The 19,145-nt window shown below is 41.8% G+C and overlaps 1 protein-coding gene across 2 annotated transcripts in view; it reads right to left on the bottom strand.

Moving 5' to 3' along the window:
* The window catches only part of TRANK1 (tetratricopeptide repeat and ankyrin repeat containing 1), a 164,754-nt gene that overhangs the window by 103,351 nt on the left and 42,258 nt on the right, over positions 1-19,145 (bottom strand). For both annotated transcript variants that reach the window (XM_008266129.4, XM_070072953.1), the window contains 3 exons: positions 17,375-17,501; positions 5,132-5,282; positions 1,725-1,843 (listed from right to left, as the gene is read on the bottom strand). In XM_008266129.4, coding sequence (XP_008264351.1) covers positions 1,725-1,843; positions 5,132-5,282; positions 17,375-17,501 — 397 coding nt within the window. The remainder of the gene's footprint in view (positions 1-1,724; positions 1,844-5,131; positions 5,283-17,374; positions 17,502-19,145) is intronic.

A 19,145-nucleotide genomic window follows, 5' to 3' on the forward strand; every position in this document is an offset into this window, starting at 1 on the left:
GCCTCAGGTGATGACCCACCAGGAGCTGCTGGCTCCCATTCCCTCACGGCCCACCCACCTATGTCACAGAGCTCGTGCATTCCACTCCACACTTGGAAGACAGGGCAAAGTTCTTTCCTGGGTGAACTGAACTGCTCTAAACTGAACTGCATTCCTGCTGGTGAGGGGTGAAGCCCTCTATTTAGAGATCTACCTTGGCTCTTGGAATCATAGAATTTCAGGACTTTAAAAAAGAAAAATAAGGCAGTAAAGATCCTGACAGATCACTTAGTCCAGCCCTCTTATTTAAAAGAGAAAGATTAAATATCTTTAACAGGGCCCTGGATTTCTGACTTCTGTTCTCCTTATCCAAGTTCTCCATCCTCCCAAGATCTTCAGAGTTTCAGGTTAGTTTCATGGATGGACTTTAGAAATTTCCCATGAACCCCTTGAAACTATACACACACACACACACACACACACACACACACACTTGTCTTTGCATGAAAGAGAGCCCATACTGCTTTGATCTAGAGTTCTTAACAGGTTGCCCTTGCTTCTGGTGATTTCCCTCTGGAGTGCTCAGCTTTAGAAAGCCCAGAAGGCACTTTCTAACCAAAATCTCAGCCCTGATCACCTATTCTCAGGAGTGCTATACCTAGCCCATCATCAATGACTGGGCACCTGGCCTATGTGAGGTATTATAAAACTCCTCAGCTCCTTGGCTGGCACCCTATAGACCTTCTACCAACAACAGCTAGTAGTAGCAGATACTCTGGGCCATTATTTCTAATTCTCAGCACCCTGAGAGGATGGTTTTTATGCTGCAACTGAAAAAGCACAGAGGGGAAGTAAATAAGTAGAGGATTAGGATCAAGGACACATTTGAGTAACACAGAGGCAGGCTCCACAATTCATCTGCTCTCTACTTCATAGGCTGTGGCCCTGTGATCAGGTCCTATAGCTCCATATAGCTACTATCCAAGGTTATCAGTCCCTTAACACTATACAGTAACTCTTCCAAGCAGCGTAAGTGTCATCTGGGCCCACACTAGCTGATGAACAATAAAAAGGATAGTGAAGATAACATGCGATTGTTGATTTTTCTCATTACCATTACCACAGGTGTCTGGACTTCACATTTCTGTATGAATTTCGAGTGACAGAGCAAGAAGTAAGGATATCACAAATAAAGTATTTTTTGCATATTGAAACAAAAGGGAGTTGGCTGGTTAATACAGCTCAACAACTTTCCATCTTCAATAATGTTCTAGTTAAAAAGTCAATATGGGGGCTAAGTATTGTGGTATAATGGGTTAGGCCACCACCTGCAATGCCAGCATCCCATATAGGCACCAGTTCAAGTCCTGGCTACTCCACTTTCAATCCAGCTCCCTACTAATGTGCCTGGGAAAAGCACTGGAAGATAACCCAAGTGCTTGGACCCCAGTAACCACGTGGGAGACCCAGATGAAGCTCCTGGCTCCTGGTTTCAGCCTGGCCCAACTCTGGCTGTTGTAGCCTTCTGGGGAGTGAACCAGTGGTTGGAAGACCTCTTTTTCTGTCTCTCCCTCTCTCTGTAACTCAACCTTTCAAATAAATAAAATAAATCTTTTTTTAAAAAAAAAGTTAATCCAACATCAGGTTTAACAAATAATACATTACAATCCCTCAATGCCATCAGAAAGAAATAATTTAATTAACAATGTACTTTATCCAGAAAAGAATAATCTCTTTTTACTTACATGCCATAATCCTTTCTTTGCCAACTTTTCCATTACAGATTGCCACACTTTTGTTGAAAATCCAGTGGTGAAAATGTGATCAAAGCAGGGCAAGAAACTTTGCAAAGCAATGGAATCACCTGAAATAAAGTTATACAGTTTACAAATTTTGACATGGAAAAGTCTGTAACATCTGGGAGAAGGTCTTCCAGTTAAAACCACACATAGACAAATGATGGACTAAGGGTATCAGAAAGGAGCGCACTCTCAAAGATGAAGTCCTATACAGCTCACTGTTGGTAATCATTTTAAGTTCACCCATAAAATCAATCCCTGGAGAGTCGGGTGGCACAATGTGATCTAGCATCCACTGAGCTTTTCTACTTGCCAAGCCCAGTGAGGTGCACCTATATTTAATCCCTTGAACAAACCACTAAGGCAGTGCCTATTATCTCCATCTACATAGGAAGAAATGGAAAATTTAGGAAAGTTATGGTTCTTACTTCCTTTAAGAAAATGTGACACATATTATTACTACTCAACAGATTAAAGATCATGACAAAAACCATACCATGAAAACATTATTCAAAACAAAGTAGGAAGGTGGGCATTTGGCCTAGCTGTTAAGACACCTGCATCCGGCCGGTGCCGCGGCTCACTAGGCTAATCCTCCCCCTTGCGGCGCTGGCACACGGGGTTCTAGTCCCGGTTGGGGCGCCGGATTCTGTCCCGGTTGCCCCTCTTCCAGGCCAGCTCTCTGCTGTGGCCAGGGAGTGCAGTGGAGGATGGCCCAGGTGCTTGGGCCCTGCACCCCATGGGAGACCAGGAAAAGCACCTGGCTCCTGGCTCCTGCCATCGGATCAGCGTGGTGCGCCGGCAGCAGCGCGCCGGCCGCGGCAGCCATTGGAGGGTGAACCAACAGCAAAGGAAGACCTTTCTCTCTGTCTCTCTCTCTCACTGTCCACTCTGCCTGTCAAAAAAAAAAAAAAAAAAAAAAAAAAAAAAAAAAAAAAAAAGACACCTGCATCCTACATCAGAGTGTCTGCATTCAATATCCAGCTCTGGCTCCTGGCACTAGCTTTCTACTAATGCAGATACATGGGAGGCAGCAGGTGACGGCTCAAGAAGTTGGAGGTTCTTTCCACCCAAGTGGAATAACTGGATTAAATTCTCAGCTCCCAGCTTTGGCCTAGTCCAGTCCTGGCCATTGCAGGTATTTAGGGAACATTCATTCTCTCACTCTAAGAAATTTCATGCAACTAGTTCATGACAAAAACAAAGACTGGACCCCATATCTGCTACCTCTTTTGGTCAACACACATTCTTCTTACCTAGAGGCCTATTAACATGCTCCCCCAAACCACATTTCTCAAACTCATGGATGAGAATGTCCAAGGTGAGGCCAAAGGCCAGAATAACTCAGCACCTTTCCTGAGGCTATGACTTTGAAAAAATAAGGAAATATCAAAGCAAACATACCTTATATGAAAGGATAAATACATTTTTCAAAATTTAGAAATCAGGCTATGGGTGTACATTTACTCTCCAAAGAGGAGTATTTTGGTAGAAAAGTGTCAGACACATTTCCCTGAGAAGCCCTGTTAACTGCTTCCTCTTGAGGTGTGAGGGCAAAAGAGAAAACACTAGGGTATCTGAAGGTGTAGTCACCAAGAAGCAGTTGTTTGGAATTCCTGTAACTCTGGCCTGGCTTCTGACAGAGCAATGACTTTTAGAAGAAGCAGATACAGGGAGGAAGGGCAGGGAATCAGCCAAGCCACTGGGTTATGAAGAGGAAAAGAGGTCATCTTTGGCCACTGGGGGCTAAAGCCTGCTTGGCAAGCTGTCACCCAACGGCACCTATCTGGAGACCTTTTACTTCTCTGTCTAGGAGACAAGGTTGTGCCTCCTCTAACTCATTCCCACCCCCTGTTATTACTCTAACTCCATATTCATGGCAAACTTGTCCAAAACTGTAGGATTCCATCCACAGGCCACAAAACTTGCTTTTCCAAAACAGCAATGGGTACAGTTAGATCCATAACAGCTGAATCAATTGCCAGAAGTGATTTCTCATTTCTAAATCCAAAGACCATTTCTAACATGAGCCATTTTCTAAATTTTAACATCTCTGAGATTAGGGTATGTCTAACAATCAATATTGTCTCTCACTGGCAGATAATAGGACACCTTAAACCAGTGCAATTTAAACTTGATCAAACCCAACATTTGAACACAATGGCTTGGTTTTTGGCAGGACCTTACCACCACTGGCATGGAGAATAGTACAATACTGCACAGGTTTATGGTGTTGCATGAGCAGGTCACGACAAAGTCACTGTACAGGCCCCATCACTAAAGCAGTAATCTAATGCAGCGATGCAGAAGTTCCCCTAGGCAGCCCTCCAGATGGAGTGCATGGGTCTCCTGCAGAACTGCTGTGACAGGCAGGAGGCACCACACCTGGGCACTCAGCACTCATGATCAACTTTCACAGGACCTTCTGTGAGCCCTGTTCAAGTTACTCTCATGGCAAAGGTAGGAGCGAGAGAAATCCTCTCCACCTGTCTTAGTTCTTATGTGGACTCTAGCTGGATCTAGGAGTCCAATTCATACAAGTGCTAACTAACAAAAGAGAAAAACAGAAAAGTTTTACTAATTGATGTGCACATGAGGTCTTCACAAGGGAGTGACATCTGCAAGAATCTCCACAGCACAATGTTTCTCAACGTTTTAGACAAAGAACAATAAATTCGTGAAGAAACAACAGAACATCTGGACTGGGGTAGTAAATTCTAGGGATGTTACTAAGATATTTGGGGATGGAGAATGCAGAAACTAGTGGAAGATAAGGGTTACTTCAAGGAGTTTGCTTACTCAGAGTCACTGTAGCTCCAATTACCAGTCTCTGGTGATCAAAGCTCTTTTCTAGCCTTGGCATGTCAAAGAGAGCCCTCCCAAAAGAATCTCATGGTTCTCTACGTGAAGGAAAACACGGGCCAAATGACTCTTTCAGAAGTTACAGACCCTCAAGCAATTTCAACTCGAAATAATCAATGTACCTTAACTTCTTCACAAACCAGAACATATACTCAACAGATTGGAGAAATTCTTGCCAAAAACACAGGAAAAGAGCAGCCAAGTCGTATAAACAGGGAAATCTCTGAGAATAGCAACATAGAAAACTTAAGGGGTCTGAAACAAAACTCCAAAAGCATGAAATCATTTTATACAGTAGAATTTGGTTGTTTTTATGAAGGCATGAACCATGAAAGCTTCCAACATGCTTTCTAGTGTGTAAACCAGTTTCATTCACACTGGATATATCGGCCACACACACACACCCTGGAATTACCTCCCCAGGAGTCACTCAAATCAAGTAACAAGGACTTTCGTGAAAAAAAAACAACCTCCCCCCAGTCCTGACTTACTGTTCATAGTGGTGAAAATCCCAATAAGGAAATCAGGAACCTGTGCTTGGTCTTGGCTGTTCTGCAGAAGTTGCAGACCCTCAAAAAATGTGCAAGCAGCTTCATAAGGCTGGAGCAACTGCAACAAGGCATAGCCAGCTTGGTAGTATCCCTGCAACAGGAGACAAGGCAGAGCTGAAATATATGCCATCTTTTCCAACCTGTTGCTGAAAGGAGGCAAGTTTAGCAACATGGGACCATCCAACTCTAAAAGTCTTCTCATGGAAACACAGATTTCTAACAAGCACAAGAAACAGTTTCCATGTCATATTCTTTTTTTAAAGTTTTAAAAAATATTTTAAGAAATACAAATTTCAAAGTGCAACTTTAGGAACAGAGTGATTCTTCCCACCACACCTGCCCTCCCACTCACACTCCCACCCCACCACCTCCTCCCGCTCCCCTTCCCAGTCCCATTCTCCATTAAGATTCATTTTCAATTAATTTGGTACACAAAAGACCAACTCTATACTAAGTAAAGATTTCAACAATTTACACACACACACACAAACGGTTTGAGAACTAGTTTTACAGTTAACTCTCACAATACAACTCATTACGAAAACAATTAGTGCACAGTGATTCCTGTTGTTAATTTAACAATTAACACTCTTATGCAGATGTCAGTGACCACCTTGACATGAGCTGCCTAGGCTATGGAAGCCTTTTGAGTCTACAAACTCCATCAGTATTTAGACAAGGCCACAAGCAAAGTAGAAGTTCTCTCCTCCATTTAAAGAAAAATACATCCTTCTTTGATGCCCCCTTCTTTCCACTGGTGTCTCACAGAGATCCTTCATGCAGAACACTTTTTGCCACAGTGTCTTGGCTTTTCATGCCTGAAATGCTCTCACAGGCTTTTCAGCCAACCATGTCATATTCTGTGCCACATTTTTCCTGTCATTTTTTAACTGCCAAGAAAATAATCACTTGCAAATCTATAACTTACACAACATCTAACATATGACACAGAAAGAAGGAAGCAGGTTTGGTTCCAAAGATATGTGGTTTATTTATTCATATCTCAAATCACAGCCTGAGCCAGAAAGACAAATGAAAAATAAACCTTTCAGGAAAAGAATAAGAATGTCACATAAACACAGAAGTTGCTCCCTGTCCTTTCAATCAAAATAAACACAATTTCCACTGGATATGTAAGGAAAAAAAATGTAATGACAAGCATGGAGATTTACCAAGCTCCACATTATAAGCAAAATATACCAGAGGTCAAAAGAAAATTCTTTTGTGTAAAGAGAATAAAATTAACATGATTAATAGAAAAAATCTACATTTTCCTATATACAAACATATAACTCTCAAACAGGAGTAAAATGACACTGCATTCTCTACCCTGAACATCTGAATCAGCATCAGGCTGATCTATACAAACAATTTCCCTAGGTTAACTGAAGACTTCGCTATCAGGGTTCACAGCACTTCTAAATTTGCTTTAACACCAAATCTCTGATTTTTTTATGCTTACGTGATTTATAAATTTTTCTTTAATTTTTAATACAAAAATTATATTTATGTATGGCTTACCATGTGATGATTTATTTTTAAAATTTATTTCTTAAGGAATATAAATTTCCTAAGTGCAACTTTATAGGAATAGAGTTATTCTTCCCACCATACCTGCCCTACCACTCACACTCCCACCCCACCACCTCCTCCCTCTCCCCTTTCCAGTCCCATTCTCCATTAAGATTCATTTTCAAGGCCGGTGCCGTGGCTCACTAGGCTAATCCTCTACCTGTGGCGCCAGTACTCCGGGTTCTAGTCCTGGTGAGGGCACCCGTTCTCTCCTGGTTGCTCCTCTTCCAGGCCAGCTCTCTGCTGTGGCCCCAGAGGGCAGTGGAGGATGGCCCAACTGCTTGGGCCCTGCACCCACAAGGGAGACCAGGAGGAAGCACCTGACTCCTGGCTTTGGATTGGCACAGCGCGCCGGCCTTAGCGGCCATTTGGGGGGTGAACCAACGGAAGACCTTTCTCTCTGTCTCTCTCCAACTGTCTAACTCTGCCTATCAAAAAAATTTTTTTTTCAATTAACTGGGTACACAGAAGACCAACTCTATACTAAATAAAGATTTCAACAATTTACACACACACACAAAAGGTTTGAAAACTAGTTTTACAATTAACTCTCATAACACAACTCATTGAGGATAGAGGTTATACATGGGGAGTTAGTGCACAGTGATTCCTGTTGTTAATTTAACAACACTCTTATGTAGATGTCACGGACCACCCAAGGCTCTTGACATGAGCTGCCTAGGCTATGGAAGCCTCTTTCTGTCAGTATTTGGACGAGGCCATAAGCAAAGTGGAAGTTCTCTCCTCCCATTAGAGGAAAAGTACATCCTTCTTTGATGGCCATTTCTTTTGCTGAGGTCTCACTCACAGAGATCCTTCATGTAGAATATTTTTTTTGCCAAAACATCTTGGCTTTCCATCCCTGAAATGCTCTCACGGGCTTTTCAGCCTGACCAGGAAGCCTTATGGACTGATTCTGAGGTCAGAGTGTTACTTAAAGTGATCGTCATTCTATAAGTCAGCTATGTAGACTGCTTCTCATGTTGGAACATTCTCTCCTTTTTAATGCTATTATTATTATTACCAGGCACTAAATCCTATTTATATGATCACTTTAACACTTAATCCTTTCTACATATTCACTTTAACAGTTAACATGATCACTTTAACACTTAAGATGGTATTTTTACCACCAAGCTTAATAGGATTTGGATGACCCATGACAAGTTTTTAAACTGTACCTTTAAAAGTAAGCCTGAATGCAGAACTATACAGATTTACAGTTACAAAATTCCTCCTCCTTCTCTTATTCACACTCTTATTTTTTACTGAGATCTATCTTCAATTGACTTTATACACATATGATTAACTCTATGTTAAGCAGAGTTCAATAAATAGTATAAAGAAAAAAAAAAACACACAACCGTTCCTTGACAGTCAAGACAAGGGCAATTCAAGTCATCTCTTCTTGAAATGTTAATTTCACTTCTACAGATTTCATTTTAGGTGCTCTATTAGTTCTCACAGATCAGGGAGAACATACAGTATTTGTCCCTTTGCGATTGGCTTATTTCACTAAGTACAATGCTTTCCAGATTCATTCATTTTACTACAAATGAATAGATTTCATTTTTTACCACTGTGTAGTATTCCATAACGTACATAATTTCTTCATCCAGTCTTTGGCTGATGGGCATTTAGGTTGATTCCATGTCCTGGCTATTGTGAACTGAGCTGCAGTAAGCATGTGGGTGCAGATAACTTTTGCTTATTGATTTGATTTCCCTTGGATAAACTCCCAGGAGTGGGATGGCTGGCTGATATGGTAGGTCTATATTCAGATTTTTGAGGTATCTCCATACTGACTACCATAGTGACTTTACCAGTTTGCTTTCCCACCAATAGTGGATTAGGGTACTTTTTTCCCCACATCCTTTCCAGTATTCACTGCTTGGTGAGTTCTGTATAAAAGCCATTCTATGGCTGGCGCTGCAGCTCAATAGGCTAATCCTCCGCCTGCAGCACCAGCACACTGGGTTCTAGTCCCGGTCGGGGCACCAGATTCTGTCCTGGTTGCCCCTCTTCCAGGCCAGTTCTCTGCTGTGGCCCGGGAGTGCAGTGGAGGATGGCCCAAGTCCTTGGGCCCTGCACCCGCATGGGAGACCAGGAGAAGCACCTGGCTCATCTCTTTGGATCAGTGCGATTCCGCCGGCCGCATTGCGCCAGCCATTGGAGGGTGAACCAACGGCAAAAAAGGAAGACCTTTCTCTCTGTCTCTCTCTCATTGTCCACTCTGCCTGTGAAGGAATGAAGGAATGAAGGAATGAAGGAATGAAGGGGAAGGGAAGGGAATGGAAGGGAAGGGAAGGGAAAAGAAGGAAGGAAGGAAGCCATTCTAACTGGTTTGCGGTGAAACCTCATAGTGGTTTTGATTCGCACTACCCTGACGGCTAGTGATCCTGAACATTATTCCATGTTGGCCATTTGGATTTCCTCTTTTGAAAAATGTCTGTTTGAGTCTTTGCCAACTTCTTAACTGGGTTGTTTGTTTTGTTGATGTGGAGTTTCTTGATCTCTTTGTAGATTCTGGTTATTAATCCTTTATCGGTTGCATAGTTTGCAAATAATTTCTCCCATTCTGTTGGTTGCCTCTTCACTTTCCTGAGTGTTTTTGCAGTACAGAAACTTCTCAATTTGATGTAATCCCATTCATTAACTTTAGCTTTGACTGCCTGTGCCTCTGGAATCTTTTCCAAGAACTCTTTGCCTATGCCAATTCTTTAATGTTCTCTAATAATTTGATGGTGTCGGGTCATAGATTTAGATCTTTAATCCATGTTGAGTGGATTTTTGTGTAAGATATAAGATAGGGGTCTTGCTTCATACTTCTGCATGTGGAAATACAGTTTTCCTAGCAACATTTGTTGATGAGACTGTCCTTGCTCCAGGGATTGGTTTTAGCTCTTTAGTCAAATATAAGTTGGATATAGATGTTTGTATTGATTTCTGGTGTTTCTACTCTGTTTCACTGGTCTATCCATCAATATGTGTACCAATACCATGCTGTTTTGATTACAACTGCCTTGTAATACATCTTGAAATGTGGTATTGTGATGCCTCCAGCTTTGTTCTTGTTGTATAAGATTGTTTCAGCTATTGTGCCTCCATACGAATTTCAGCATCATTTTTCCCAGATCTGAGAAGAATGTCTTCGATATTTTGATTAGTATTGCATTGAATCTGTAAATTGCTTTCGGAATAATGGACATTTTGATGATATTGATTCTTCTAATCCATGAACATGGAAGATTTTTCCATTTTTTGTATCTTCTATTTCTTTTTTTAATGTTTTGTAATTCTCATCATAAGAATCTTTGACATCCTTGGTTAAATTCATTCCAAGGCATTTGATGTTTTTGTAGCTATTGTGAATGGGATTGATCTTAGAAGCTCAATCTCAGCCTTGGCATTGCCTATGTATAAAAGGCTGTTGATTTTTATATACTAAATTATATCCTGCTACTTTACCAAACTCTTCTATGAGTTCCAATAGTCTTTTGGTGGAGTCTTCTCGATCCCCTAGATATAGAATCATGTCATCTGCAACTAGAGATAATCTGACTTCTTCCTTCCCAATTTGTATCCCTTTGATTTCTTCCTCTTGTCTAATGGCTCTGGCTAAAACTTCCAGGACTACATTGAATAGCAATGGTGAGAGTGGGCATCCTTGTCTGGTACTGGATCTCAGTAGGATTGCTTCCAACTTTTCCCCATTCAGTAGGATGTTGGCCATGGGTTTGTCATAGATTGCCTTGAGAAATATTCCTTCTGAACCCAATTTGCTTAGAGTTTTCATCATGAAAGGGTGTTGTATTTTATCAAATGCTTTTCTTTATCTATTGAGATAACCATGTGGTTTTTGTTCTGCAGTTTTTAATGTGATATATTATATTGATTGATTTGCAAATGCTGAACCATCCCTGCATACCAGGGATAAATCCCATTTGGGCTGGGTGAGTGATCTTTCTGATGTGTTGTTGGATTTGATTTGCTAAAATTCTGTCGAGGATTTTTGCATCTATGTTCATCAGGGAAATTGGCCTGTAATTCTCTTCTTCTGTTGCATTTTTTCAGATTTAGGAATTAAGTTGATGCTGGCTTCACAGGAAGAATTGGGGAGGATTCCCTCTCTTTCAATTGTTTTCAATAAATTGAGAAGAACTGGAGTTAGTTCTTCTTTAAATGTCTGCTAGAATTTAGCAGTGAAGCCATCCAGTCCTGGGATTTTATTTGTGGGGAGGGCCTTTATTACCGATTCATTTCCATCTTGGTTATGTGTCTGTTTAGATTTTCTATGCCTTCATGGGTCAACTTAGGTAGGTTGTATGTGTCCAGGAATCTATCCATTTCTTCTAGGTTTCCCGATTTCTTGGCATACAGCTCTTTGTAGTAATTTCTGATGATTTTTTTTTATTTCTGTGGTGTCTATTGTTATGTTTCCTTTTTCATTTCTAATTTTATTGATTTGGGTCTTATCTCTCTTTTTTTTTTTTTTTTGGTTGGGCCAATGCAATGGTGTGTCAATTTTGTTTATTTTTTAATAAATAAACTGCTGCTCTTTTGTATTTTTTTATTCAATTTTGTTGATTCATTTCCTAATTTTAATGATTTCTTTTATCCTACTAGTTTTGGGTTTGGTTTTCTGTTGTTTTTCTAAATCCTTGAGATGCATTGATAGCTCATTTATTTGGCACCTTTACTGCTATAAACTTTCCTCCTAACACTACTTTTGCTGTATCCCATTAGTTTTGTTATGTTGTGCTGTCATATTCGTTTCTAGAAATTTTTTTATTTCTCTTTTGATTTCTTATATGACCCACTTTCATTCAGAACCATGTTTATTGTTCAGTCTCCATGTGTTTGCATATGTTCTAGGGATTCCTGAGTTGCTGATTTCTAGCTCATTCCATTGTGGTCTAAAAAGGTCCAGGGTATGATTTCAATTTTTTTGAATTTGCTGAAACTTGCCTTATGGCCTAGTATGTGGTCAATCCAAGAGAAGATTCCATGCACTGGTGAGAAGAATGTGTATTCTGCAACTGTAAGATGAAAAGTTCTGTAGATATCTGTGAGGTCCATTTGGTCTGCAGTGTCGATTAAAGCTGCTGTTTCCTTGCTGATTTTCTGTCTGGTTGATTTGTCCATTGCTGTAAGTGGAGTACTGCAGTCCCCAATACTACTGTACTAGAGTCTAAATCTCCCTTTAGATCCCTCAACTTTTTTTTTTAAATAGCCAGGTTCCCTGCAATTAGGTGCATCTACATTTCTAACAGTTACATCTTCCTGTTAAACTGATCTCTTAATCCTTATATAGTGTCCTTCTTTGTCTCTTTTAACAGTTTTTGTGTTAAAGTCTATTTTGTCCGATATTAGGATGGCTACGCCAGCTCTTTCTTGGTTTCTGTTGACATGGAATAACTTTTTCCATCCTTTCAATTTCAGTCTGCGTGCATCTTTGTTAATGAGATGTGTTTCTTGTAGGAAGCAAATAGATGGGTTTTGTGTTTTAATCTATTCAGCCAGTCTGTGTCCTTTAACTGGAGAGTTAAGGTCATTTACATTCAAGATGACTATTTATAATTAACGACTTTGCCCTGCCATTTTCCCATAAATATTCCAACTTTTTACTTTGGAATTGCTTTATACTGGGAGATTTCCTTCCTTTACCTTCTTCCGTGGTGATGACCATGTTTCTGTTTCCATGTGCAGCACAACCTTAAGCATCTTCTGCAGGGCTGGATGGGTGGTGACAAATTCAGTTTCTGTTTGTCATGGAAGGTCTTTATTTCACCTTCATGCATAAATGAGAGCTTTGCAGGGTATAGTATTCTGGGTTGACAGTTTTTTTTTTTTTCTTAAGACTTGGAATATATCTCGCCATTCCCTCCTAGCCTGTGGTTTCTGATGAGAAGTCTGCTGTGAGTCTAATTGGAGATCCTGTGAAAGTAATCTGGCGTTGTCCTGTGCACATTTTAAAATCTTTTCTTTGGCCGGCGCGGTGGCTCAACAGGCTAATCCTCCGCCTGCGGCACCAGCACACTGGGTTCTAGTCCCAGTTGGGGTGCCGGATTCTGTCCCGGTTGCTCCTCTTCCAGGCCAGCTCTCTGCTGTGGCCCGGGAGTGCAGTGGAGGATGGCCCAAGTCCTTGGGCCCTACACCTGCATGGGAGACCAGAGAAGCACCTGGCTCCTGGCTTCGGATCAGCACAGTGCGCCAGTTGCAGCGCGCCAGCTGCAGCGGCCATTGGAAGGTGAACCAACGGAAAAGGAAGACCTTTCTCTCTGTCTCTCTGTCTACTCTGCCTGTCCAAAAAAAAACATCTTTTCTTTATGTTTTACTGTGGAGAGTTTGATTACAATGCGTCATGGTGAAGATCTTTTCTAATCATCTATTAGGAGTTCTACGTGCCTTCTGTACTTAATGTACTTGATGTCTTTCTACATATTAGGGAAGTTTTCTGTGATTATTTCACTAAAAAGGCCTTATACTCCTTTCTCTCTTTTCATGCCTTCAGGAACTCCTAGAACCCATATGTTGGGTTGTTTGATAGTATCTCTAGATTCCCAACAGTGTTTTTTGTTTTCTGATTTCCTCTTCCTGTTTTTGGTTTGACTGTATAAATTTCCTACACCTTGTCTTCTAAGTCCGATATTCTATCTTCTGCTTCACTGATTCTGTTGTTAAGGTTTTCACTGCATTTTTTATTTGTCCTATTAAATTCTTCATTTCATTTTGCTTTCTCTTAAGATCTCAATTTCATCGGAGAAATTTTCTTCTATGTCCTGTACAGATTTCAATAGTTCATGCATTTGCTTTCAGTTACTTCTATGTAATCTTAGGATCATTTTTTTTGAATTCCATTTCTTGCATTTCTTCCATCTCATCATCTTTACAATCTGGTATTGAAGTGTTGTGTTCTTTTGGGGGCATCATGTTGTCTTTCTTATTCTTATTCCTTGAATTGGTGCATTTGTTGTTCGGCATTTGTGGAGATATTCATTGGTTTCTTCTTTGTTTTTGTTTTTGTTTTTTTTTTTGCTGTGATGGCTTTTATCTTTATACTGTTCCTCTGTAGGTAAGTGGAGTGTCAGCTTTCAGTGAATATCTAGAGGCTTGTAGTCAGATCTCCAGGGTTAAGGGCATGTCTAAGGTGACATACTCATATTTGGCATGGTAAATCTCTTTTTTTTTTTTTATCAGAAGGGAAGTTTATTCTGCTCAGCTGAGCTCCTCTCCTCAAAAGAGACCAGAACCTGAGCGCCAGCCCCAGTGGGTACAATATTCATCTGTTCTGTCCCAAGGACCACACAAAGGTTCTGTGCAGTCTTCAGTGTAAGTTCAGATCCCCAGCAATGTCCCTCATCAGGTAACCAGGAAGCCCTGAGCATGTGAAGTTTCCTACAGTGACTGCCCAAAGTCCCAGCCACACCATGAGTTCTCCCACATAGCCTGTTTTTTTTTTTTCCACAGTTCCAGAACAGAAGCCTCCCACAGTCACCAGCTCCCAGTCCCCTGTTAGTTCTCCCCATCAGAGTCAGGAGTCTCCACTCAGCTGGTTACTGGGCATGGACACAAGCTGGCACAGTTGTTACATATGTCCCAAATGGCATCTGCTCTATTGGCTTGTTATGGGATACCCTGTTGTAAAGTGATCAGGGAGAGAGAAATGTGTCCCTCCTTTTTTTTCCTCCTCTAGTTTGGCAGGTACACTATCCTCCAAAGGGCTCCAAGCCAAGTTCCCTTTAGGCTCTTCCTGCAGCTTTAGTGCCAGTGGCTTGGGCTGCTGTTGTCTGGTCTCACCTCACTTTCCAATGCTGGTGCACGGACAGGCTCTTGGCTGCTTGGTCCTGAGTTGTGGGCGTCCACGCCCTCCACGTAGGCCTACCACATCCCTCTAATTTGCGTAGTTTCCCCTGCCATTTTCTCCCTAACTTTTCCCTGAGACTGCACTCTCTCCACTTGTTTTAAACTATCTTCTTCTGGATTAAAGCAGTAAACTCCCTCCCTACTCTGCCATCTTGGAACTCCCCACCAGGTGATGTTCTGATACGTGTATACATTGTGTAATGTCCAGTAACATTAAACATATCTATATCCTCAAATATGTAATAATTCTTCAAGTTTTTTTAGATATCTATTTGTTGATTTAACCTTCAATGGAAAGTCTGAGGACCTCAAGTAACAATCAAAAAAGGAGGGAAAGAATGTTTGTGTTTTGTTTTCTTTTATTTCCAACCAGGAAAGCTAGTACAAAATATTGCATTTCTTTGACTTCCATAAACTGAATTTTAATTTTTTGTTTTGGAGGGAGATCAGAATATACCACTCTAAAATATGCCACTTTGGTATAAATATTATTTTGTACTGAAATCACTTGAGATTCAACAAATGTGAAAAGAAGCCTTCCCAAAGCATCCCTTAACTGACTAAAAGCAGAAACTCCTAAGAAACAAGGCCTGCCAAAAACCCCCTTCTCCAGGGGAATCCTGTGGACACGAAGTCATGAGGAAGGTGGACCTGCCCAAACCTTGCTTATTTAGCCTTTACCCCTCCTTTAATTCCCCCCATATATTTACCTTCTCACAGTTCTGAGGCCCCTAGAAACATAAAAACGTTTTCCCTTTGTCTTTTCGTGTCTCCACAATGCATTGCTTTTTGTTAAACATAGTACATAAGCTCTCAGCACATCTACTTCTTTGGAGTAGCACTTCTTTTCAGGAAAGTTTGTTGATTCCAAATAAAATCTGTATGCTTTTCTCCTATTTGTCTCTCATCACAGGGTCCCAGACACATCAAAAAAATGGTACACACACACAAAAAAATCCTAGCTTACAGAGGACAATGGAAAGAGTAGAGCAGAGAAGGAAAGAAATACCATAAAATTAAGAATGGAGAACTGAGGGTCGGCATGGTGGCACAGCTGGTTAAGCCATTGCCTGCTATACCAGCAACCCCTATGACAACCAGTTCAAGTCCCAGCTGCTCTACTTCTGATCCAGCTCCATGTCAATGTGCCTGGGAAGGCAGTGAAGGATGGCCCAAACATTTGGGCCCCTGACACCCATGTGGGAGACCTAGATGGAGTTCCAGGCTCCATGCTTCAGCCTGGCCTAGCACCAGCAGTTGCAGCCATTTAGGGAGTAAAGGTGGATAGATCTTTGTCTCTTTCTCTCTCTCTCTCTCTCTCTCTCTCTCTTCTTTCTGTAACTCTGCATTTCAAATAAATAAATAAAATTTTTTTAAAAGAGGGAGGGATATAAGGAAGTGGCACTGACTGCTGTGCTGTCAGGAGCTACTGCAGGTATGGCCACAGGAGGAAGAATCCTGGAGCATTATTCAGGACCTTCTCAGCCTCTTGTGCCACAGCCACAGCCTCCACCTGAGGAATGTGGGCCAAACCCAACTACTTCTCATCCTCGCCCAGTCAGATGATGGGAATATTTTAAGTGCTTTTGGGAAGAATTTCTTTAAAATGCACTCCTGTTTTTAAAGCGGTCAATAACTTCTGCAGTATCCATACTCCAATAGGAGAGGTTTAAGAGTCAATACCTACTTGTAATATAGAATATCCAAATCCTTCCTGGGGTTGGAATAATCAATAGATCCAACCTCCTACACCTCCCATTGTGTTCTGTTTCTAGTAGTCACACATGAAATGCAGACAACTGAAGATATAATAAAAACTCTATGTATTGTGCACCAACAGCTTTACTTAATGTCTCTCTAAGGCTCAAAGCAACTCCAGGGCATTATCTCATTTGACTATGGAGAAAATTAAGGCTTAGTCAGAGAAATGTAATCCAGCCAAGTTGTCAAAATAACACAACAGAGGATAAAACAGAAAAACCTGTGCCTTTTGTACTTCACCATGGAACCTCTCTATAAATTGTCTAAGCCCCTAATATAAGACGCAATTATATATGCTAAGAGGGCTAAAGAATTGCTCTTTAAGACCTCTGACTTGGACAAACATGCTATTTCCCTCCCAAGCTTGAGTGTGAAGTCCTCAAGCGCTGGGGTGGTGTCTCCCACTCCTTTGTCTGCCCGGAGGCACCAACAACGGTGAAGGCACCCTGAGGAATGGCCACTGAGGGCATTTCAGCTGTAAAAACACCAAACATTTGTGTACAACCTTTGTTAACCATCTTAAAGGGTCTTTTTGGCTTCTCAAACTTCCGTGATCCCTCCATAGGCACTGATTTCTACTGTAAGAGATACTTTCTGAAAAATTATCATCCTGTCATCCACCCAGCTTGATCTGAAATAAAGATCTGCTAAACTGGGGCTTACAACAGCAAAGATCATGAACAGATGATGGGTCTTTGTGTACCTAAATCAGAATAAAATGAGTTCTTCCACACTCTCCACTGCTATCCACCTGTCACAAGACCAGGCTCTGCTCTCCCTGACAAGTTCACTTCAGTGCGTGGCCATCACTTTTACTTTTTCCCAAATAATGCTCACATGCTCTGTGGCCACCAATCTGAAGTGCAAAGACAGCTGAAGGAGCAGCACTCCAAGCATGTTAGTTATAAAAAGAAAGGAGGGGCAAGAGGCAGGTTAAGAAGAAGGAGCCAGCCGCCATCACTGCAAGCTGCCATGGTCCCATACCTTCACATAGGTTGGATCCCACTGGAGACACTCCTTGGCAGCAAGAAATGCGTCATTCCATTTCCCATGGCTGTAAAATGCATTGGATTTGTTGCACAGCAGCACAGCCAACTCCTTTGGGGGAACCCTGTGAGAAAGAACAAACCAGTAGTGTGTAAAGAAATCAGTTTATGAAGACAGAGAACAATCCTTGAGGCCACCATTCTGGTGCTGGCTGTTGCCATCACAAACAGGCTTTCAGCAGGAAATGTCTCACTTACCTCTAGGAGCATTCTGGTCCCTCACGGCCCTGAGAAGATCTGGAGCATCTATAAGCTCTAATCTGTCCTTCTGTACTCTCAAATCCTCTGTTCCCATATTTCAATGACAAAGGTCCTCAACGTTGTGGTCCCATCTTCCACTGATCTCGAAAACTTTTTATTTTTTTAGAGGCCACTGGAGAAGATGTTGCAAAAATGGTGACTTGTCTCTGAAGACTGGAGTTTCCAACAAGCCTTTGAGAGTCTGGATGTGGGGTGAACCATTCAGCATGCATGCTGTTGCCGTGTGGGTGCACAGCACATCATGGGATAGGCCTTTCAGAACATGCAATCCCACCACCTCCATGGTGAGCCATCAGAACAATGGCTGTGGCTAAGAGATCTGTATGAGGCCTGAGAACACTTCCTATAGGCAGCTTACTCCAGGATCCTGATACTCAAGTGTGCACCCAGTGGTGGAGTCAAGGAATCTGAATATACAAGGCCTTGGCCTGACAGATTCCTGCTGGGGGTTGGGGGATGGGGAGGATACAGCGACAGGATGACCAGAGAGGGATCCTCTAAAACATGGCAAGGCAAGGGCCCCTTCTTCAAGGATCCAGGGGCAATAAAGCAGCAAGGTTATTGCGGACACCACGTTGGAAGAAGAAAGCTGAAAAATGTACGACAATATGCCAAGAGAAGCCTGGAAGTACTGGAATGTATGTAAGACACACAAGGGAGAAATGAAAGGCGTATGGCTCCTCTTTATTTAATATATAATTTTAAATTTTTATTTACCCATTTGAGAGGCAGAGGGACAGAGAGAAGAGGCAAACAGACAGAGCTCCTATCCACTGTTTATTCCCCAAATGTCTGCAATGGCTGGGGCTCAGCCAGGCTGTAGCTGGGAGCTGGAAACTCAATCAGAGTTTGCCATGTGGGTGAGCCACCACCACTGCCTCACAGGGTGTGCATTAGCAAGGAGCTGGAATCAGGAATGGAGCCAGTACTCAAACACAGGCACTCAGACATGCAATACAGGCATCCAAATGGGGGTCTTAAGCACTAGGCCAAAAGCCAGCCCTATTTAATATTTTAATTGTGTAAAGAATACAAATCACTGTAAAAAAGTAAAGTAATGCAAATAAGCACAAAAATAAGATGAAGTGTCCCCACCATTACTGTTCTGTGTGCCAGCTTCTCTCATGGCTCATCATTCTCTCTAGTGGAGGTATGAATACACAAGATGCAGTGAGGCAGGCTGCAGGTAATTAGCAAGGGATCCGTGATAGCCATGACCTCAAGTGTAGCAGATGCTATTGTGTACAGCCCAGACACCCTACCTGGGACAGTCACTCCCAGCTGCAGTGACTGCTGGCTGCAACTAGCAGCTCTCAGCACCAAGTTCTGCAGAGATTTTCTTCCTCAACCGAATAACAGTGCTCCCAAGGAAGCTGCCCCCATGCTACGGACTGAGTGGTTCCTCTAAAACTTGTATTAAAGCCCTGCTTCCCAATGTGACAGTATTT

This window comes from Oryctolagus cuniculus, chromosome 4, assembly GCF_964237555.1.
Source record: "Oryctolagus cuniculus chromosome 4, mOryCun1.1, whole genome shotgun sequence".
Classification (NCBI taxonomy): domain Eukaryota; kingdom Metazoa; phylum Chordata; class Mammalia; order Lagomorpha; family Leporidae; genus Oryctolagus; species Oryctolagus cuniculus.